This window comes from Callospermophilus lateralis, chromosome 20 (genome assembly GCF_048772815.1).
Source record: "Callospermophilus lateralis isolate mCalLat2 chromosome 20, mCalLat2.hap1, whole genome shotgun sequence".
In the NCBI taxonomy this organism is placed as follows: domain Eukaryota; kingdom Metazoa; phylum Chordata; class Mammalia; order Rodentia; family Sciuridae; genus Callospermophilus; species Callospermophilus lateralis.
In genome coordinates this window covers 11,333,921-11,358,463 of record NC_135324.1, presented here as the reverse complement: position 1 = coordinate 11,358,463, position 24,543 = coordinate 11,333,921, and the positions used below count along the sequence as shown (strand labels likewise).

The window sequence follows — 24,543 nt, the reverse complement described above, 5'->3', positions numbered from 1 at the left end:
ATGGAATTCATCCGAGATACGATCCCAGGCAACCTCACACCAATGCTCTTTTTGCAAGATGCCCAACTGCCTGTTCAAAAAAAAGCAACTAAAGAAATTAAAAGGCATCCTTTCTATGTCACCTAAAGTTAAATAGGTAAAATCATACTTGGCAAGTTTTGGAAGAGAGAAAAATTGTGGACTTTGAAAAAGCAATCAACAAGGGCCTTCCCCACAGGCATAAAGGAAGTATAGGTGCACTTTTTATCAGTGCCACCTGGCAAGGAAAGGCTTATCTCTTTTCCCCTGATGGCCTGTTAGCTGGTTTTACTTTTCCCCTAAGCATTAATTCAGAGCGTCTAAAGTTACCCTGCTGAGGTGCCAAACTGACATGTTGCGAAGGAGTCCCTCTGATCAGTCTTCCATTTCCCTCAGCAAAGAAAACAAGGGGTTTGTCAAACATGGCCCAGATCCAGGGCAGGAAGAGCAATCCTATCCCAACTTCAATTATTCTGAAACTGAATCACCTTGTTGCCTGACAACTGTGACTAATTCCAAAGGTCCTACTGGCCTTCTCACCATGATGACTTTGGGGTCAATTACCATTTGGGGGCAGATTAGAATCTGATCTGAAGCTGAAAAATTCCACCCTTCATCGGTGCTAATCCCTTGAATTTTCCAATCCTAAAGAGAACAAGTTTCAGAAAATAGCATTTCTCATTTCATCTCCTACCTGAATATCCTCTGTAACAATTTTGCTTAATCAAAAAATTAATTAAACTCCTGCCCTAATGGTCTAAACAGGAGTCACAGGAAGGAAGGAGTGCTGGCTAGCTGCCAAGGCTCCAGCTGAGGCTCCTGGAGTTAATAATTTCCATGGCATTTTAAGCATGAAAAACAACAAAGGCCAGATTTCACTAATAGCACAACCGATCCTGGCAAACCCATAAAAACGAGGCCTGCTTTGGGGGCAGTTTGTATTACAGAGAATTAAGTTTTCATAAGTAAAATGAAACCATCAAGAAACTGGCCTTTCTTCTATTTTCTGATATTAATCTGCAAACTTTGTAATAACCACTGGCATTAATGAAAATGAGTCATGAGTGGCTCTGTTGAGATCCCCATCGGGGACAGGGGAACGGAGTCTTGTAAAATTTCTAGTAAAATGAGCTCCCTGGAAAACCACCACCTCTTCCTCACTCTTGTTTATTTCTTGTACATTACACGAGATTCTGTGCTCCACGGAATGAATCATCTCTTTATAACCTACATCGTAAACTGGTACCCCACAGGCTGAATATGGCTACAGAAGCAATTTATTAAGCTTTCACAGTGTTTTTAAAATCTGAATTGGCTGCCAACATTAAAAACTCAGAAGACTTGATGAGTTTTTAATATCCTGCTCCTCCCGAGAGTCCCATCATCAAGCAACTCCACGAAGCCTGCTTTACCTGGTGACGTTTCTTGCCTGGCTCTGCACCTCCTTTCAGCCTCCTGAGAGCCAGCCTGCACATCAATTCTCTCACGAGACACACCACTCATGGCAAAGTTAATATCTGTTGAAGGAAGCAAAGAGAAAGAATCACAAGCACAATATCCCTTAAATATTTAAAATGATGCCAGACACGGTGGCTGATCCCAGTGGCTTGGGAGGCTAAGGTAGATGGATTCCAAGTTCAAGGCCAGCCTCAGCATCTTAGCGAGACCCTGTCTCAAAATAAAAAGGGCTGGAGATGTAGCTTAGTGGTAAAGTGCCCTTGGGTTCAATCCCCAGTACCAAAAAAAAAAAAAAAAAGAAAGAAAGAAAGAAGGAAAACCCATACTGATCCCTTGCATAAAATTCCTGAGGTTACAGAACAGAAAGCACCATAAACTGTTGAAGGTATTTTTTTCTCCCAAAATATTCCTTTTGCTAAGTCAACTACAGATTTACTACACACACAAAGTTTTAAATTGCAACTTGACAACTCAGGATAAAAACATGATCTCTTTTGAAAAGGTGATTAAAAAGAACTAATTCTGGAATTCTCATGGATGAAAGGCCACTACTTTATTATGTTAGCAACAGAATTATCAGAAAGATAGTCCCTGGAAAATAGAAATGAGCAACACACTATTCTCCCACACCCTTGCACCAATCAACACTTACGTAAATAAATGTTCCTTTCCATTTCTGTTTTTCCTGAAGGGTCATATGCACAATTGAACTGCTTTGTCCAAAAGGGGTGGGGAACAGGGAGGAGGGAAATGTCTATAATGATGTAGATCTGCATTCTATTCTAAGCTGTGGAATGAACCGTGCGAAGTTTGAGACATCTATGCCATTTGATGTTTTCCAAGAAGGAAATGTCACTCTTGATTACCACCACCATCATTGGCCACCCCCCACCCCTTCTAATCATGTTTACAAGACAAGAAGGAAGATACGCCTACATCCCACTCAACTAACACCCTGAAAATAAGGAAAGATTGTCCAGGACTCCGGACCAAAACAGACTGGAGAACAAGCTTCAGATTCCTTCCATGCTTCCATGGGGGTGAGAAATAAGAGTTAGAAACCAACCTAAAATGAGAGCTATCAAAGTTTTCAATAATGAAATTCACCCATCAAACAAATGATTTGTTCTGCTATAACTTTTTTTTTTTTTTTTTTTTGGTTTTGGTTTTGGTTTTGCAGTACTAGGAATTGAACCCAGGGCCTTGCTCACTAAGCTATATCCCCAGTCCCAATCCTTTTTGAGATAAGTTCTCGATAAATTACCTAGGCTGGCCTTAGACTTGGGGGATCCTCCTGCCTCAATCTCTGGAGTCACTGGGATTATGGGCACGTGCCACACACTCACTTTACATATGTTTCTTTAATGCAAGTAAGAAACCAGGCATAGTCGCAGCCTATAATTCCAGCTACAGGGAAGGCTGAGGCAGGAGGACTGCAAGTTTGAGGCCAGTTTTGGAAACTTGATGGGGCCCTAAGCAACTCAGTGAGACTGTCTCAAAAAATAAAAAGAGCTGAGGATGTGGCTCAGTAATAAAGCACCCCTAGGTTCAATTTCCAAACAACAACAACAAAAAAAAACAAACCCTCCTGGGCTGGGGTTGTGGCTCAGTGGTAGAGCACTTGCCTACCATGTGTGAGGCACTGGGTTTGATCCTCAGCACCACATAAAAATAAATAAATAAAATAAATGCCTATCAACAACTAGAAAAAAATTCTTTTAAATACCCTTCTAAGTGACTAGAAAACTGAAGATGGAGGACTGTAGGATGTGGAAGTCGGGCTGGATCACAGATGACCCGAAAAATGTTTTGGAACCAAGAGGCACAATTTAAGAGCAATTTCCTTGTAATTTAAGAGAAAATCTTAGCAATATATAAAACCTTAAGAAAAAAAATTAAAAATTTTTTGGAAGCACTGCACCTTTGTGGCTTCTAGAATTACAACACTTTCCACCAGGCTAAGCTTTCCGATGGACTGAAAAGAAGATAAAGATGCTAAGACACTGCCACCCCTAATAAAAAAATCATGTAACCACGTCTATACTCACTGGGTAGGCATGGTGAGGCCCACCTGCAATCCCAGCAACTCAGGAGGCTGAGGCAGGAGGATTGCAAGTAAGACGCCAGTCTCAGCAACTCAGCGAGGCCCTAAGCAAAAATAAAGAATAAATAAAAAGGGGTGGGGATGTGGTTCAGAGGCTAACCGCCCTTAATTTCACTCCCTGGTACCAAAAAAAAAAAAAAAAAAAGAGCCTATACTCCCTTGAGCCAAATCCCCAGGCCCAGATTTTTTACCTTTTGATGGAAGCAGCCTCCTTGAGGAGCACATGCCTACAGGAGCTTATGTCTTGGAGGCGGAGGAAGGAGGCTCGAGGGTAGTGCTGCAAAGGACTGGCCAGCTACAAGCTGGCTGCAAATGCCAGTGGAGATTTAATTAAAGTGCTGGTTTCATTCAGATAATTGTTTTGCTAGTGCTCTGGCACAATGAATGAAGTTCCTTAAGTTCTGAGTGGTCTGCCTTTGCCCTTCTTTTTTCCTTATGCTGTTTGTGCACAATCTTGCAGGAGATGAGGTTCTTCAGGAATACTTATGGCACTAAAACCAAAATAATCATACTGACAAAAACATCAGTCTGCTCATATATCAGTATTATAAAGTGTAGTGACTATTGCTGTCATTGGGGTGCTCTTCAGTTGGTAACCTACACTTGTGGTTCTGAAATAAAGGGCTGTTAGGATTTTATGTAAATGTGCTCTGATTTTTATGCTGCTGCTAAAACATGCAATTCTAAAAGGCTGTGCCCAAAAGCACCCAAAAATATTTATGCTACACAACATTAATTAACAAGACAAGAAGTCAAAATATGCTCACTAAAAATATAATACTGTAAGAAATGAATGCAGGTGGGAGGTAACAAGTAAAAACAGAAACTGTACAATCGTAGTGGTGACTTTGAGAATAAAATACCTTCACTCCTACATTAGCTACTTTTTACCAAGGTTTCTTTGTTTCTTCCTTTTGCCTGGGATTAATCATCGATTCCTGGAAGTTCACAGAGAAACACTTTATATCCACAAAACAACTGACCAACAAATGTAGCTAAATAGACATTGTTCAAGATTGTTCAAGACAAAAGTTTCAATGCCTTACAAGGTTATGCACAAGGTAGCAACCACATGTAAACACTTAGGAATGTGACTTGAGTTGCTTTTGGAAAACTGACATAAAAACAAGCTTTTCCTTCAAGTGATGAGCTCTCGGGGATCCCTAGGACTAAGAGACTTGGATGGATTCTAACAACAGGGACCTGAGGTTGGAAGCATCCCTCTAAGACAAGGAACTGTCCTGGAAGTGAAACAACTACTGGGTTTGACAGAACGACCGACTGAGGCATTGGCCTTGGATTTGCACTATCTACAGTGGCATTAAGAAGTAAGATCATAGTATGGCTCCTGGCAAAACAGCCTTGCTTTTTGGAATAAAAATTGTCATCAATTGCCCATATATCAAAGTTAACAACTAGCTAATGGACAAGAGAAGAAGTCAAAATATACTCACTATAAATATAATGATGCAAGAAATATATGCAGGTGGGAAAGTTTTCTAGGAAATAAAATACACAAAGTTGTTTCTTTAAAGAAAAACAAAGTAGGGAATGAGGAAAGGAACCAAGGAGAGTGAACTCTGACGTGGTGGACACCAGTTTATTTGACACAGAACATGATTCGAGCATCTGATATTCCATAACCACCAGGATTTCCCAGTTCTCTGTTACAAAATACAGCATGCCCTGGATATGGTTAATCCAAGGTCTCTTTCTTCTTCTATACCCAGAGTTAAACAGGTTTCCCCATTTAGTACATATTTCACATTCACCAGAGGCTTTGGAGAGAGGGGTAAATAGGGCTTATAACTGCCCCTCTGAGCCAAAGGCACTTAATATTAAAAGATAAAGCACAGTGGAGTCACCCACGGACATTCCTGGTTCAGAGTACTGAACAGTAACATACCATCGCTGGTCCACGTGGGATTCATCATAACAATGTAAAAGACACCGATTTCCTTGGAAAAACAAAGTGCAGTGTGAATATAAACAACTCACCCCCCTCACCCTCTTCTGAAAATAATACTTAGAACTCTTACTTTACATGATTAGTATCACCCCAGGTTCACACACAGAAAAAAAATAGCTAAAAAATAATCTGTCATAAATTTTCACTATGCAGTAATGGTAGAATCTGATACCACTCACAGAATCTGAGAACCTCAGAGATGATGTTGTCCATCCTCTCCTTCAATACGTGAGGAAACGCAGACCTAGGCATGCACTGTTGGCCCCGGGATCTAACCCTGTAATGGAGCCAGGGTAGGACACAGGCCTCCGGAAGCTCAGTGCAAGGCCCCTGCTCTCCCCTTCCTCTTATTTAAAAGGCTCTCAAGAGTAACACACAGCAATGATCTGTCAAGATGCACCACACCATAAAGCGCATGTGCTGACACAAGCCAGCGATTTGGTCTTGCAAAACAGTTCCTTTGGCCACTGGGCAGATATGTCACCCACCTCCATCTTGGGGTGGGAATTCTTTGCACAAGACTGTTCAAAGTTCTGAAGGAAGCCGAGTGCAGGTGAGAAACCGACTTCCTGGATTTGGGAAGGCTCTTCTTGGCTGTCAGTCCCTGGCGGGCAAGCGGTCGGCAGCACAGCGGAATCCCAGATTGGAGGCAGAGCTGTCGGGTGTGTTCTGGCTCCGTGCGGCACAGCGATACCTATAGCAGTAGGTCTGTGCAGAGAGAAGAGGTGAGGTAAGTGCTTCTGGAACCCTCGACTTAGGGCTCAGGGCTCTGAACTGCACAGAGGCACCAGCTGTGGACAAGCAATGCCACCCGCAGCTGGATTTCCCCACAAAGCTCCCTCGCGATGCTTGCTGGGCATGCTCTGCAAAGGGCAGCCTGCTCCAGTTAACCTCATCCACCAGTGTCATTGACCTTGTGACACACACATCAAACAAAGAAGCTGGTGTCATCATTACTCATAACAGCAAAAAAGAAAACTGTACACCCTTGGTAACTTATGGCACACTGATAGGAGAGTCAGCAGCCACTGAAAATGTGTTCTTATGCAATTAATTACACTGCAATTCTCATGCTGTGATGTTAAATGAAAAAGAACACTAAACGGTATATATGGTTTGACCCTCCATCTGTATAAACACAGAAGCCAAAGTGGAGGGCAACTGGAAGACTTAGAACACACTACTATATGTGAGGTCCCTACATTTGAGCAATGGGGTTTCAAATTTCCTATAGTATGCATATATTAGTTTTGACATTATAATAATAAAGACAAATGGCAATCAAGAAAACATTAAGAACAACATGACAACATCACTTACAAGCCAACAGACTGCCAAAAATTAGCAAGCTTAGGAATACCACAGACAAGCAAGCCTGTGGGGAAACATTGCTTTAAAAAAAATCCTTGTGAAATTGAAATTACAGTAACTCATGGAGCTATACAGTTGTCTGTGTGTTTTGTTTATGTATAAATTGCGAACAGCAAGGTACAAGTACATAAAGACACACAAACTCACTGAGCACCGAGTACATGCCAGGCAAGGTGCTGGGTGTATTCCTCTGTTATTTCATTTGATTACAAAGTCTGGAGACACTGAACAAGTTATTCAAGATGACAGAGTTGACAAAGGAAGTAAGATTCCAACTCAGGTCTAAGTATGGCATGCTTGCCTCCCCAGCAAGATTCTGCACCCCTGGAAGGAAGGGTACCACCCTCTTTTCCCACCATACAACACACAGGTCCTGCAATGTACACACACACACACACACACACACACACACACACATTCAGGACAGCACACAGTAGGTATTCAGGGAATGAGGATAGATCACTTGATACAAACACTTCAAAAGCTCCCCGATTCCAAATATAACTAGACATAAAACTGGGATTGTTCTGTGATCCAACATAACTGTAAAAATAAACTAGCCATCCTGCACATCATGAGCACAAATTCTGAACTGACGGGGTCAATCTCCAGTCCCTGCCAGCTGGGTCAAGACTCTGCACAAGAACCATGGAACTCATGCAAAAGAGATAATTTGTGGAAAGGAAAATAGGTCGGCATGCATAGTTAAAAAAAAAATCTCTATTATTCTCTCTTCTCTCACAAAAGTCAAAGGCTTCTCATCTTCATAAAAATTATCTCTGAAGTTGACAGAGCAGTTATTTAGAGCACTTCCACCATAAAAAGAAAGACATTTGCTTTCTGTTCTAGAGACAGAAAAACAATAGTGACTAATCTTCTCATTTTCTTTGTGGCCAGAGAGGAATATGATATATTACCTCAGGTAGACAAAGGAACAATGAATTTTAAAAAGTACTTAAAATAATAAAAAATGAAAGGCATCTATCACTGTTTGACCCCAGCAGCATGGAAGCTCTCAGACATCGAGAGGTGGCCACATGAGGGGACACAGCAGAAACCTCACTCCACGCGGGTTCTACCCATGGGCTGCGGGGACACAACAGCTCCCACAGATACCCCAGGGTGCCAGCAGCCACACTGCATCAAGGATCAAGTTCCAGGGGAGACAGGCAGGCAGAGAACTCTGACGTTCCTTCCCTGTGATTGTGTCACATTGTGTTGAGAAACAATCCAGCATTTCCTGATCGCCTACTGTATGCACCGAGAGATGAGATCCAAGCCAAGGCCCAGTCCAGTCTCCTAGAGAGCACAGGCTGGTTAGGAAACAAAGAGCACAGCTGCCAAACACGCTCGCTCGGGTTACACCACCTCATCACAGGGGTGAAAGAACTGGCCTTGCAGAAGTCAGGAGAGGCAATACTACAATATTTGTGGAAGGCAATTCTTGACCAAGGTGGGACATATATGATTGCAACAACAGTTCTCTGACTTTGGGACACACAAGAACAGCCCAGAGTACTCGTTTAACATAGAGGTTCCTACGCCACACACCAAGAGATTCTGATTTCCTAAGTCTGGTGTGGGGCCCATGAATCTGCATTTGTAACAAGCTTCTTCATGGGGCACACTGTGAGTGGCCCTGATTTATAGGATTTAGAAAGGAGGAAGGAAGAAAGAGTAAGTGGAATCAACAATGACAGAAGCATGAAAACGAAAAATGTCAGGCAAATTAAGAAGATGACAGCAAGACCATAACCTGGCCAAGTCACAGCATGCTTTATTTATTCATTAAATATATGACAGCTTCTAATATGCTGGATGCTATTTTAGGCATGAGGGATATAATCAGAGTAAGACAAACAAGATACCTGTTATCAGGGACCTTCCACAGGGAGTGGCTGGATAATAAAACACTGATAAACCCAAGACTATTTCTGGCAGATGTCATCTCTGAAGAAAGTGAGGCGGAGGCTGGGCTGTGACTCAGGGGTAGAGCACTTGCCTCGCACGTGTGAGGCATTGGGTTTGATCCTCAGCACCACATAAAAATAAATAAATAAAATAAAGGTATTGTGTCCATCTTGAACTAAAGAGAAAGAAAGAGAAACAGGGAGAGAGGACTGAGAGTGATAGGGGCAGCCTGACCTGGTGTTCTGGAAAGAGTGCTGAGGCTGTGGCACATGAGCTGAGTTGCCCAAAGGCTTGGAGAATGGGGATAGCCATGACTGGTACAAAGATAGGTAATGATAAGAGGCAGGAAATGCAGGTGGATAAAAAGGACAGAGTCACCTTACACTACTCTCAGCACAGAGAGGAGCTTGGATTTGGTAGAAATGAAAACTGTGGTGAACTTATATTTTGCTGATTTACTCATCAGCAAGGGCAAAATCCAAAGCTCCTTAATATTTAACCTTAGGCAGAGCCTTCCAGGATCGGTTCCCTCACTGATAAAATGGAGCTATTCCCAGAATTGTTAACACACCTCACCTTTACCTTTACAAAATCATGTAAAGCACTAGGCAGATGAAGTCCTTATAACTGTTACTAACACTCTTGATCACACAAACTCACTTTGCTTGTCTTATCTGACTTCTTGGGTCACCTTCTCCTCGCAAAGACAAGGGAAGCACTGGCCAGCTTTTCTTCGTCAGCCCTTAGAGATGCTGTGTTTGACTGTGGGAAAGTTTTATTTTTCCATCAATGGCAAAGCTGAGTGGTATCTCCAATGCTATGATATAAGACTCTGATTTCTGTTGAATGGGTCTATGCCCATGTACTACAAAACCCAAGATTGAGAACTCTGAAGAACTATTAGTACTCATCCAGAGCACTGTGTTGAGAAAGATTTTCCAGCCGTGCCGTAGAAAAAAAGAAAATCTGTGATAGATAAAAAAAAAAACTTCTACCATGGCATATTTGAAGGAAAAATAATTCCTTCATTTTTAAAAAAAAAAAGTACATAAAAAGTTTGACAGAAAACCATCAAATGGCAGGGCACAGTGGCACACACTTGTGATCCCAGGGGCTCTGAAGGCTGAGGCAGGAGGATCGAAAGTTCAAAGCCAGCCTCAGCAACTTAGCGAAGCCCTAAGCAACTTAGCAAGACCCTATCTCAAAATGAAAAATAAAAATGGCTCGGGATATGGCTCAGTGGTTAGGCACCCCTGGGTTCAATTCCCACTACAAAAATAAAAAGAAAAGAATACCATCAATAGTAGAAAACTATCAATTGATTTCTTTAGGAAGAAGATGGATGATTTTTATTATATTCATTTTTATCTTTATATTCATTTTCCCATGTTTATGCAAAAAAATTTTTGCTAATATAAAGAAAAGCTTAAAAAAAGAACAGTGAAGAACTTAATCCTAAAAACAAGTCTCACTGCAATAAACCTTGAGAGCCCAGGTTCATTGCCTGTGAAGAGTCAATTCCCACCATCATTCCATTTCAAATGCACTCATTCACTCTGCAAATATTTATTAATACGCTGTTCATTTTAAATGTTAATAACCAGCAACTAATAGAGCAGACAATTAGAAGAGTAAATGGCCTGATTATAAATGCCCTCACTGCTCTTTCTTGGTTATCCTAACTCTACTTTTAGCACTTTCACTTTTAAAAGGTAGCTGAAAAATGGGTCATTCTATTAATTAAGAACAGGAGTAGTAGGAAGGGCCTGTTTCAGCCCCATTTCATCAACATAGCTAATTACTCTGTGAAATTGGTCTCCATATCTGTGCTAAGAATTTGACCTTGGACTCAGAAAATCAATCCCTTTAAGATAATGACTTAGCAGCCTTAGGGCTCTGTAGTCAAGTGGGACCATAATATTGCTCTTATGAGGGAAAGGTTATTTTTAAGGTAATTGCAGCACGTCTTGAATAAAACCTTCTAGGGAACCATGCCCCACCACCCAGGTCTCTGGATTTCCCACCTACAGCTCTTCTGACTGACACCAGACCAGCTCCTTCGCTCACCATCTTGGTGGGTGGGTGGGTAAGCATTTCCTCATGGACTGCTCTGAAGACCCCAGAGGTTCAATCTAACACCACCAACAACCACAAAACTAGTATTTCTCAAATACCTACTATGAGAACTGCTCTAATAACCTCAAATGTATTCACTCAAGTAATCCTCTCAATGATCCTATGAGGAAGGAATTATTTGTATCTGCATTATATACAAGAGGAAAAATGGAGGTTGAGAATGTTAACAGTGTCCCCCTACGGTCACACTGCTTCACAAACATGGATCCAGGATTCTAGCCAACTGAATCCCATCCCTACCTCTGCTCCTAACTCACATTCTGCTGCATCACGGCTTCTATGCCCTCATCTCCTCACTAAAGTTGTACTTTCAACAGATTTTCAGAAAGTTATGGAGGTCATCAGAGTTCACTTTCCCAGGCAAACTAGCTGTGGCCCAGGATCAAAAGTAAGCTATCTTCTGTGAGAGGTAATTTTTCTCCTCTCTCTCTTTTGCTTTGCTTTTTGAGACTATGTTGCCCAAGCTGGCCTTGAGTCCCTGTCAAGCAGCTGGGATTAGAAGCCCAGCACAGAGCCTGGCTCTAAGCAAGGTGATATTAAAAAGTAAATTATATTGTTCTTCCTTCTTATTGAATTCCTTTCTTTTATTGATTTGTCAGCTATGTCATGACAATATTTCTAGAATTCTAACTATTTAGGAGTTTGGTTTTGGTTCCTTCTTCAAAACAGAAGGGGTAAAACAATTTAATTATAATAAAGATAATGATTCAGGATAAAGATGAGAGGAGTAACGTGTGTGTGCATACATGTGTGTGTGTGTGTGTGTGTGTGTGTGTGTGTGTGTGTGTGTTTACTGGAGACTGAACCCAAGGTCTTGAACATGGAGGGCAACCACTCTACCACTGAACTGAATCCTCAACCCTCTTTATTTTTTAATTCAAGATAGGGTCTCACTAAATTGCACAGGCTAGCCTTAAACTTGAGATTCTCCTGTTTCAGCCTCCCAAGTAGCTAAGACTGTTAAGATTTATGTTTTCTTTTTTATCAAAGTTAAACCTGCAATGCAACAAAGTCATATTTACTGTTTCCCAGGTGGAGTAATCTTAAATTAGGGAAATGTCAGATGGAGCCATCTTAAATTAAGGAATCATGTGATCACAATGGAGCCATTTAAAAAATTCTCTAACAGGTACCTAATCACAACTAGGCCCTGGTCCATGCCCACCCCAAATTAGCTAATTGTGTAGACTGTACCCCCAAACTCTTCCTATCAGGAGCAAGGGGCAGTACCTCATTAGGGTAAACCCTGGTGGACTGCTTGCGCAGGCGTGCTTGCTCCCTGGTTTCCCCTTGGGAGGGCACCCTTCTGCAGAAGGAGCTCTGCCAACCCACTCCCCAGCATGTGTTTGGTTTCCTCTGGCACTAAATATTACTAAACTTTTACCAAGTACTTAGATATGCTGTCCCATTTATTTCTCATAAAACCTCAGAGTGAGTGACTGTGATTATGATGTGCCTCTTCCAAATTGGAAAATGAAGATTGGAATTTGCCCGAGGCCACATACCTAGCAAGCAACCATTGTGGATCTCCAACCCAGATGTAATTCCATAATTCATTTCTTAATCATTTTGTAAAAGCTGCCACTCAATCTAGTGGAAAGGCTAACACTGCTGTTTTCCTAAACTCATTGAAATAACCACAAAAACCTATATTATGTACAATTTACTGGCCAAGATCATGGTATTGCCATTTTTCTCTGGAAAAGGCTGTGATTCCACTAAGTTTTGTCATTCTCTATTCTCTTCTTCTGAGGATACTCCCATCACTCTGAGCCTGACTAAAGTAAAACTTACCCTTCAGGTGGACTATGAAAAGTTTAAGTTATATAAATAAAAACTTTAAATCCACAACTATTTTTTATTTAATTAATTTATTTTTGGTACTGGGACTGAACCTAGGGGCACTTAACCATTGAGGCACATCCCCAGTCCTTTTTATATTTTATTTTGAGACAGGGTCTTGCTATGTTGCTTAGGGTCTTGCTAAGTTGCTGAGGCTGGCTTTAAATTTGTGCACCTCCTGCCTCAACCTCCCAAGCCACTGGGATTACAGATCACACCTGGCTTACCACTAATTTTAAACAAAGACTTCTAGCTAATAAATCAAAGGAGAGTGATAAAAATTAATTAGCCCAAAAAAGACAAACAAGAAAAAAGTAACAAAAAACAGATGAGACAAAGAGAAAAACAAATATCAAGAAAGCACATTTAAATCATCCATATCAATAATCACAATAAATATAACTGACCTAAATACCACAATTAAAAGGCATATTGTGCCAATTAATTCAATAACTTGAATAAAATGGACAAATTTCTTTACAATTACAACTTATCAGAACTTAATTGAGTAGAAACACACTATATAACCCATCTATTAAATAAATTTATAGTAACAACTTGTTATGGTTTGAATGTGGTTTTAGTGTCCGTCAAGACTTCATGTGTTGAAATTTAATCCCCATTGTAAGGTATTAAGAAGATGGAAATTTGGGGTTGGGGATGTGGCTCAAGCGGTAGCACGCTCACCTGGTATGTGTGCGGCCAGGGTTTGATCCTCAGCACCACATACAAACAAAGATGTTGTATCCGCCAAAAACTGAAAAATAAATATCAAAAAAGTTCTCTCTCTCTCTCACCTCTCTCTTTAAAAAAAAAAAAAAAAAAAAAAAAAAAAGATGGAAATTTAATCCCTCTAGTATTTAGAGGTGGGGCCTTTGAGAGTGATTAGGATTAGATAATGTCATTAGGTAGAGACCCCTGATTAAATTTGGGGGTTTTATAAGAAGGAGGAGAAAGACCAGCACACACACAGATATGCCCCACATATAGACCCCCATATCTTGCCTTTGGATGCCCTGCACCACTCAGAACTGGGCCAGTAAGAAGGCCTTCACCAGATATGGCCCCTTGACCTTGGACCTCCAGAACCATAAGGCAAAATAAACATCTTTTCTTTAAAAGTTAGTCTGCCTCAGGTATTTCATTATCGTAATGAAAAAAAAAAAGACTGACACACAACTCCAGGCCCAAATATCTTCACTGGGGAATTTCATCAAACATTTCAAGAAGAAAAAAATATTATTTTATATGAACTCTTTCTGAAATAAAGAGTTCATTCACTCTATGAACACAGCAATTCCTTGTACTAAAACCAGATAAGGATATCAGAAGAAAACAACAGACCTATACAAACCACAAACTAGATGCAAAAATGGTCAACATGTTAGCAAACTGAGTCCAAACTACATAAAAAGGATAACACACCATGACAAAGTGGGATGTATCCCAGGAATGTAAGTAGAGTTTAATAAGTAAAAATCAATTAGTATAAGCCATCATATTAACATAAGGAAAAGACCAGACAGTTACCTCAATAGATGCAGAAAAAGCATCCATTGCTAATTCACATCTATTGCTAATTTAAAACAAAAACAAAACAACACAAATAAACTAGGAACAGAAACAAGCATTCTCACTCTAATAAAGAACATCATGAAAAAACTGGAGCTAATACCATGCCTTATTTAAAAAAAATCTGAACATTATTTCCCAAGATCAAGAATGAGATGTGTATAAATGTCTGCTTTACCATATCTATTCAATATTATCCTAGAAATTCTAGATGATGTAATATACAAGAAAAAAATTATAATAGGCATCCAGATTAAAAATGAAAACTGTCTATATTCACTAATCATATGATCACTTTTGTAAAAAAAAAATCTAATAAAATCCATAAAAACACTACTAGAACTAATAGAAGAGTTTAGCAAGGTTGAAGATAAGATATTTTAAAAAGTCAGCTGCGGGGCTGGGGATGTAATTCAGTGGAAGAACATGGAACTGATATATTTTACTGTTATTTACTTGTTTAAAATGTTTGCTTGTTTTATAATCTTAATCTTCCCTACTGATTCTTGATAGAATAATCTGGTTCCTAATTATTCAGATTAAATAGACTCTCAATTAAGAAAAGTGCCAGATGTGTCAGAGACATAACTGGTGGTTTTCGGGTTTTGAGACTAGTACTACAAAGAGACATTCACCTGTTTTCCATGAAAGTCTGATTCCCCAACAAGAAGACTAAATATACTTGTAGTAACAATTTTAATAAGATAAACAATCTGGAACTAAAGACTGTGATATGTATACAAACAAATAAATATATTAGAACACATGTGGTGAAGCTTTTAATTTTAAATTAAAAACAGGATTTTAAGGTGGACACACCTATAGTCCCAGCTATTCAGAAGGCTAAGGCAGGAGGATCACTTGAGCCCAGAAATTTGAGGCCAGCCTGGGCTATATAGAGGAACACCCATCTCAAAAATAAATAAACAAATAAAATAAAAAGGCTTTTATGAAGCTAAAAATGTCTGCTTCTTGTTATAATTGTAGTTGTAAAGAATATATTGAAGTCAATTCTATGAACTTCCACCTGAATCAATGGATTAAAATTCTAAGTTAGGGGCTGGGGATGTGGCTCAAGTGGTAGTGTGCTTGCCTAGCATGCATGAGGCACTGGGTTCGATTCTCAGCACCACATAAAAAATAAAATAAAATAAAGATATTGTGTCCACCTAAAAAACTAAAAAATAAATATTAAAAAAATTCTAAGTTAAAATGCAGAAGGCACATTTACTGCAAACTCACACCTGTAATAATCTAGAGAGATTCTCTTTAGGACAGCAGTTCCCAACCTTTGCTGTAGATTTTCAATGCCTAGAAAGCTTTAAAAAATCCTGGTATCTATGTCACACCCCAGAAAAATCAAATTAGATGAGGTCTGTGGGGTTGGGGGCAGGCATCATCACTTTTTAATAGATCTCAGGTGATTCCAAAGTGAAATAAAGTTTGAGCGCTAAGACTTCAGGGCAAAGTTTGCTAGTGCTTCCATTATCAAATTAGTAACTTAATTTAGAGCCATTATAGGTAGTTTTAAGTCTCTAACAGCCTGTCTTGAGTAACTTACTGTGCAAAGCTTCTTAGCAATAACCATCTTCTTATAGGGACAGAGATAGAAGCTAAAATTCTATGACTTGAAGAAAAAAAGGGAGGAGATAGGATTCGATTTCAAAATGCTTCACCAAGTTTACCCAAGAAAACACAAAGTCACTCAGACTAACCAAGAACTGTCAGCTTGGACTATGAAATTAAGCCAAATCAGCAGATGTGCTCTCAAACAAAACGACAGAATGACACTTATCTCACAAGACACATCTTTACATCTGGGGTGCTTCTATTCTGGTATTCCTCGAACACCACCCACTTAAAACTCTCACCCAAATCCTATCAGAGAAATTTATAGAAGGCTCAAATATTAAGGATGTAGTTGTAGAACTTGCAGGCGAGAAAATGTACTAAGCCCACCTTGACACGTGGGACATCAAAGGCCTCCTATAGCATTTGGTTAATAGGCATTAAAAACCTCTACCTCTGCTTCTGCCACTTCTCCCCATGCCTGTGACCAAACTTGACACAACTCTCCTACTTGTGTTCTGGTTTCAGTGGGGATAGGTATGTATGAGCAAAAGTGAGTTTGGGGCTATTTCTATAATGGATCCATAAACTGCCAAAACAAAACGTAGTAACATACTTACCTTATGGCACATGTAGGAACCACCTTTCTTCACTCGGTCTTTCCCAGAAGGAGGGCCTTTCTAAGGATAAAGAGAAAAAAACTCTGTTAGTCCAGACAACATGGGTGCCCCTCACACAGTAGAGAGTCCATTTGGGTTCATCTGGCCATCTTGAGTTTACTTCAACTCTTCATATGCATTTATTTCTACCTGGGCATTGCACCTGTATCCTCACACCTTCCCAAATGCCCTCCCACTGTCTTCTAAATTGCATGTCAAGTTCCCACTCTTTGATGAAGTCTTTGTGACTATAGGGAGCAATCCCCTCTCTAATCCCATTTCTAGCCTAGATGCCTGGGTACAAAGCCCTTTGGAAACATCTCTTGCCTTCTCAATACTGACATGCAAATTTATCCTGCATTATAATTGGTTTGTTCAACCAGAAGGCAAGATTTTTTGCATTATATGTTGTTATAATTCCACTCTGCAATACCCAATAAACCCATTGCCAATTTAATAATTTTTTTTATTATTCAGGCCTAACTTATTAAAAAAAAAAACACTTTTTTTTTTTTTTTTAGACCAGAGATTGAACCCAGGGGCACTTAGCTACTGAGCCACAACCCCAGGCCTTTTTATTTTTATTTTCAGATAGGGTCTCACTAAGTTGCTTATAGCCTTGCTAAATTGCTGAGGCTAGTCTTGAACTTGTGATCCTGCTGCCTCAGCCTACACCAAATCACTGGGATTACAGGCATACACCAACACACCCAGTTAAAATCACTCCTTTTAAAACACAATATTAATGAGTTTTGACAACTATATACAGCCACATAAGATAATCAAAAATAAAGAATATAGTATCTTTAAAAAATAGATTTGTAGAGTGTCAACTCTGAATGAGGCACAGTTCTGAGTACTTCGCAAAAATTAACTCACGTGGCCCCACAACCACTCTGCAGGTAGTTTAGGTAAGTGGCAGAGTGGGATTCACACCCATACAACCCTGCTCCAGGGTCCATGCTCCCAATCACTCTGCCTTGCTCCCAGTTAGCAACCCACACTGAAGCAAATTGGGGACAGCATAAAAGGAGGCAAGAAGGAGAAGGGACTATCACTAAATTAGGATCCAGATTGAGCAGCTAAAGATGACTGTTTCTTCTAGAAAGAGCGTCTGAAAACAGGGCAAGGCAAATGAAGATCTGGCAGCTTCCACTGCCAGATTAAACGCCTCAGCACCAGGAAAGCCACGCAAAGGGCATCTGAGAAGTACCAACAAGCTCCTGTGAGCTGGAGCCCCTCAGGGGAGCAGGCTGGGGTAAGGATAGCTTTGCTTTTGCTTTGATCTTCAAAAAGACAACTAATAGCACAGCCTTCTGCTCTGTTTATTGAAAACAAGAGAAGCTGGACAACCCTCTTCCTGTCTTGATCTCCCTATTTCTTGTCAACAACTTATTGTCAAGGGCCATTGCATAAGTGGCAAAAGTTACAAGAACCACATTTTCTCCAAGTATGGCTGACGTAGCTGTCCTGTGAATGTAATGTGTGGGCAGAAGTGCATGTTTTCTTCTAAGTATTTCCAGACACTCAGAAACTGTCGCAGGCAAAGTCACTGGCTCTTCATTTTTCCTCTACCGGGTCATGGTATTTCCAAGGCATTAAGGGCTTAATGTTAAATGAATAAACTTTATTGATTATAATAGGCAAGCGAAAAATATAGAAAGCTACCTGCAAAAATAAGGACTAGCATCACAGCTTTCTTTCCAGGAATATCCCAAACCTGACAGACATCACAGCAGAATCCTCTGGTGAGTTTACTGTATAAAAGCAAGACATTCACCAGAGCATAAATGGAAGTATTCACAGCCGTGTATCTGTCCCATAAAATAATCACACTCTCTTGGATTAAACTTGATTGCAAATTCTTTTTTTTTTTTTTTTTTAGTTGTAGATGAACATAATATCTTTATGTTATTTATTTATTTTTATATGGTGCAGAGGATTGCGCCCAGTGCCTCGCACATGCTAGGCGAGCACTCTACCACTGAGCCACAACACCAACCCTTGATTGGAAATTTTTGAATCACACTATTTCAGCTGGTTCTCCAAATGCTGTGATCATGTACTGAATGACAGATTAATTCTGATTGAAGCCTCACCATATCTGCTAGTATGCAAGATACATCTAAGAACAAGGAGCTGATTTGCCAACAGGAAGATGTGAGAACCTATTCCAATAACCCAAGGCTGCAATCGATCAATGAGACACTCATCTCAGTGACAGCACTAGTGAGAGTCATCCCATGTTGATTTGATAGCAGCAGTTAACACTATTCAGCTGGTTGCTATAAATAAGACTATTTTTGCTGGAAAACGTCATGACGTAAGATTAGCCACAACTGTCGGAAATGCTTACCACTTTGCCAAAAGGCAGAAAAATTACTAGGAGGATGGACTAGATTGAACAGAGTTCCAAAAATTCAGGGTCACTCAGAGCCTTAAAAGTTGTGAATTATTTTACTACTCTACTAATGAAGATTTTTCTAATCTTCGTTAATCTTTTCAAAGAACCAGCTCTTTGTGTCACTGATTCTCCCCTGATTCTTGTGTTTTCAATTTCATTGATTTCTGCTCTTTTATTATTTCCTTCTTTTTGCTTACTTTGGGCTTAGTTTGCGGGCTTTTCCTCTTTTCCTTTATTTTTTTTTTTTCTTCCTCTTTTGGTGCTGGGCACTGAACCAGGCTAAGCACCTGGTGACCTTTCCTCTTTTGAAATGTATACATGCACTGCTACAAATTTCCTGATTAGTGCTGCTTTTATCAAGTCCTGCAAATTCTCGTGTTGTATTTCCCTTTTCCTTCCATTCAATCTATGGCTTGATTTGCCTTGAACTTCCTTTATGACCCAAGGATTAGAAGTACATTGCTTATTTCCATGTGTTGGGAGAGTTTCCTATTACATTTGTTATTGATTTCTAGTTGGATTTTTTTGTGGTTAGAAAACACATCCTATGTTGACTTCCATTTTTAAAACTTTCCTTAGTGAGGTTCATTTTATGGTATATGATATGGTCTATCCTGGTACACATCCCATGAGCACTTAAAAAGAATGGGTATTTTACTATTGTAGGGTAAACTGTTCTAGAAATGTCAAATAAATAGATCCTGTTGGTTGATAGTATTGTTGAATTCTTCTATATACTTGCTAATTTTCTAATTGTACCATTAATTGTTGATAAAAGGGGAACTAAAGTCTCCAACTATTCTTGTGGATTATTCAGGTATATTCATTAAGCCATAACATTACTCTGTCCTCTTGGTGGAATAACCATTTTGTCATTAGATAATGTCCTTCTCTGACTAGTAATTTTCTTTGCTTTGAAGTCTTCTTTAAATGCTATTAATAGGGGCTGGGGATGTGGCTCAAGCGGTAGCGCGCTTGCCTGGCATGCGTGCGGCCCGGGTTCGATCCTCAGCACCACATACAGACAAAGATGTTGTGTCCGCCAATCATTAAAAAATTTAAAAAAAAAATAAATAAATAAATGCTATTAATATAGCCATTTCTGCTTTCCTATGAGTAATGTTTGCATAATATCTTATTCCATTTTCAATTTGCTTCTATCACTATACATGAAGTGAATTTTTTTGTAGATAGTCTATTATTGGACTTGTCTTTTAATGTATTTAGACCATGTACTTTTAATATAATTATTGTGATTTTATTTCACTTTTTGTTTCCCATCTGTTACCTATTCTTTCTCCTGCCTTCCTTTGGATTTCCTCAAACAATATTTTATTCAAGAATTCCAATTTTTTTTTTACTATAGGGCTTTTCAGTGCATCCCTTTATATAGGTTTTTTTTTTTTTTTTTTTTTTTTTTTGTAGTTGTAGATGGACAGCAGGCCTTTATTTATTTATTTTTATGTGTTACTGAGGATCGAACCCAGTGCCTCATGCATGCAAGGCAATCTTGAAATTTTTCAAGTTTCCAAGAGAATGTTAAAAGACCTTTTAACATTTATTGATGAAAAATCTGCTCAGGTTAGCCAAACAGATGGTTTACAAACCCTACATCCTTCCTACCTTACCAACATCATTTCTCACTACTGTTCAAGCCCCGGAACAATGAATTTCTCCTGTTCCTGCAGTGATATTTGATTATTTCTAACTAATATGCTCATCTGCACTTGTTCATTAAACTCCAGTTCATCTTGCATCATCCATCCAAATGTTAACATATTATCTTTTGTGTGAAAGAGGGTGGATCTGGGGACTGAACCCAGGGCCTTGTGCATGCTAGGCAAATGTTCTACTACTGAGCTACATACCCAGCCCTCTTTAATTTTTACTTTGTGATAAGGTCTAAATTTCTGACGCTGACCTCAAACATGCAATGCTCCTGCCCCAACCTCCTGAGTAGCTGAGATTGAAGATGTCTACCATCCCCACCTGGCCTCAAATGTTCTCTTTTATGAGGGCATTGGCTCCAGTTTCAGACAACCTGCCTGGGTTCAAATCCTAACTCTAATACTGACTATGAGATTGTGGGCCAGTTAGAAACCCTCTATTTCCCAGGCTCCTCCTGTGTAAAATGAAGATAATATTTGAGCCTACTTACTGTATTAATATGTGGATTAAATAATACATAGGAAGCGCATAGCAAATATTGAAGAATAAATGTCACACTGATGTTACTTTTACACGTTATTAGTTAATAACTAACTCAGGTTTCCCGAAGGTAACCATAAATTTAGTAATCTTGGTGGCATATAATTAACTCTTCAAATTCTAAACCCTCAGAGACCACTTGGCCTAGTTTTATAAAGGTCAAATTCCCAAACGGCCTCCAGGTTTATAATAAAATATATGGCATATTAAAAACTTATAGGATAAAGACAGACTTTTATATTACAATGAAAGTACTTAGCAAGGTACAGAGACAGTCACCTCTATACCTGCACACAAATATCCTGTGGCCATTAGACACAGCAGAGTGAACTTCAACCTCGAGGCACTTTTAAAACTCTAAAGATGTTATTTGCCTTTGCACTACTTTCTTTTCCCTAACCCAGCTCAAATTATACCATGAACATCTGAGAGGAAAACTAAAGCTCATTATTTTCAATTTGACAAGGGCAGCTGTCCTTTATTTAAAATATTTGTGAGAAAACCCAGCAATCCTATTGTTACTTTATAAGTGTTTGAATCCTGGGAAGTAATTTTAGATTCCTCTCTTACCCTGATCCCAACATCTGACTGGTCTGATGAGCTTTGCCTCCAAAGAAGATCTCTAAAGGATTACAGTCCATCATCTCCATGGTAACCTGCCTGGTCCAGATCACCAGCCTTTCTCATCTGGACCAACTACAATAGCCTCCTAACAGGTCTTGAGGCTTCCAAAATGGTACCTCTACTGTGACAGAAAGAAAGCAGATCAGGAGTTGTGTGGGTATAGCAGGCAGAGAAGGGAGGACCAAGGGATTACAAAGTGGCACAAGAAAACTTTTTTAGTGTCCTAAATGGTGATTTCATAGATGTATTTCCCTCTCTCCATCAAAGTTTATCAGTATTAATAATTCTTAGGGGCTGGGATTGTGGCTCAGTGGTAGAGCACTCGCCTAGCACAGGCGGGGCCAGGTTCGATCCTCAGCACCACATAAAAATAAAGGTATTGTGTTGTGTCCATCTACACGTAAAAAAATAAATATTAAAACAAAAATTTGTTCTTAAAAAAATTCTTTAATGACTCCTATTATAAAGACAGTGTGTACTTACATGTTGGGCATACGTTACTTTAAAGTATTTAAATATAAAGCTGTTTGAAAATGAAAATAAGAAGATGACTTTTTAAAAAATTTTTTAGTTGGACACAGTGCCTTTATTTTATTTATTTATTTATTTTTATGTGGTGCTGAGGATTGAACCCAGGGCCTTGCACGTGCTAGGCAAGCACTTTACCGCTTAGCCACAGCCCCAGCCCCAAGAAGATGACATTTTTAAATAAAATATGAAGTCTAGGATTTGTTTCAAATAATCCTAAAAAAGAAGTTACCAGGAACAAGGAAGTTGGAAACACAAATAAAACAAAATTAGTCATGAGTTGATAATTATTAAAGCTGAATATTAAGGACACTGGGGTTTAATATACTATTTCTTTTTCTACTTTGGCATGTTTGTTATTTTCTGTAAAAAAAAAAAAAATTAAGTTAAAGATATAAAATTATGAACCAGGATAAATGAAAAGAAAAAAAGACTATGATTTCCAGGGCCCCAAAATATTAGCAATCAAAGACTTCCTTAGAAGTTCAAGTGCAAAAAACTTCAGAGTTCGTAAGGACAGATTTTATTCTCTACTCTGTAATCTTGAGAGGTGGGTGTGATCCTTGGAGAGTTAAGCTGCCCTTGCCCTGGTTGACTGAAGAGGGGCTCCCTGGCACACTTGGCTTCTAGGCAAGCCTTCAAGCCAGCAGATCACACGGGCTCCCACAGGCCTGGTTCCAGCAGCCTGAAGTTTAGGGTAACAGAAAAGTCATCTTGCTGTCTATTTGAAAGATTCCATGCACGCTGAAGCAGCATCAATGTTAAGTTACCAGGCACTACAACAATAAGCAGCTCAGAAACGGGCTAACAGGAGCAGTGTTTGTTTCAACAGAGACAGCTTTGGCTCACCTACCTTGAGAAGGAGTTCTCTTTTCAATTATCTCCACCATCTTTTCAGAAATACTTTGTTTCAAGCATCCCAGAATTTAAAATGACTGGCAACTCTGTTAATTATGCTACCTGATATTTACTGGAAGCATCCCAACCCTTATCATCTCATCTGATTCTCACAATAACCCTGGAAAGCAGGAAGTTTCATTATGTCTATTTTAGAGATGAGGAATACTGAAGCTTGGCAAGATGAAATAACTGGTGTGTCAGGTCACACGGCTGGTAACAGAGAACCATCAATCAAAGACCATCACACCACACACCTTCAAACTTACCCACCCCACCTTGCCGATTCTAGTCAGGTTTTCATCGTTGTGACCAAAAGACCTGACAAGAACAGCTTAGAATAGGAAAAGTTTATTTTGGTTCACAGAGGTTCAGTCCGTGGTTGGCTAACTCCATTGCTCTAGGCCCAACATAAGACAGAACATGGTGGAAGGGCAGGGTGGAGGAAAGCAGCTCAGAACAGGACCACCAGCAAACAGAGAGCTCTGCTCACCAAGGGCAAAATATAAACCCCAAAGGACATGCCCCCAGTGACCTACCTCCTCCAGCCACCCATTACCTAGATATAGTTACCATCTAGTTAAATCTATTCAATTCAACTGGATTAATCTAACAGTTAGGTTATAGCTCCCAAAATATAATCATCCCACCTCTGAATACTCTTGCATAGTCTCACACATGAGTTTCTGGGAGCCATCTCATATCCAAACCATAATAGTGCCTAACCAGACCAACTGCCTTCTAGGCTTGGCAGCACCTGTAATGAAGGTGAATATGTGAAATAATAAAGTAAAATATTCCAATAATTTCATTTTTTTTATATCCAATGTCAACATGACAAAGGATTTTAGGAGTAGGCAGATAAAATCATTAGTTCAAATAAAGCTTTTTGAATCGTGTGGAATTTTATTTATCCCCTAGGATAAGGACTAACAAAAAAGAAACTGCAATTAGCTTCAGTTATTGCATGAAGAGAAAAAAGAGGAAGGTGAAGCCTAAAGAAAGGTCAAAGATAGAAAAGCAGAGATCAGACAAAAGAATGGCACATTAAACACATAAACCAAATTAACAACCCCTACGCTATTTTCTCTGTGAAGCTAGCACGCACTGTCACAGCAATGACCCTGTTAGTGAAATGAATGAAAACAGTCATTTCCTCCATGCTAGGTTTAAAAGGAAAAGAATTCTCAAAACTAACTAACACCACACCATGATGGCTCTTCATTTCCCAAGAAAGTACATACCTTTCATAGTCCAAGGTCTATGGTAACAA

General features: G+C 39.5%; 1 protein-coding gene across 3 annotated transcripts in view; it reads right to left on the bottom strand.

Moving 5' to 3' along the window:
* Window positions 1–5,154: 5,154 nt before the first annotated feature.
* Sumf1 (sulfatase modifying factor 1) overlaps window positions 5,155–24,543 on the bottom strand; it is an 80,055-nt gene continuing 60,666 nt past the window's right edge. Inside the window, exons 8-10 of one of the 3 annotated variants that reach the window (XM_076841045.1) lie at window positions 16,571–16,630; window positions 13,497–13,566; window positions 6,141–6,257 (exon numbers count right to left, since the gene is read on the bottom strand). In XM_076841045.1, the coding sequence (XP_076697160.1) occupies window positions 6,244–6,257; window positions 13,497–13,566; window positions 16,571–16,630 (144 nt within the window). In that variant the 3' untranslated portion in view covers window positions 6,141–6,243. Of the gene's footprint in view, window positions 6,258–8,832; window positions 9,007–13,496; window positions 13,567–16,570; window positions 16,631–24,543 lie in introns of those variants that run through there. The other 2 variants (XM_076841044.1, XM_076841046.1) reach the window with 2 other exon arrangements.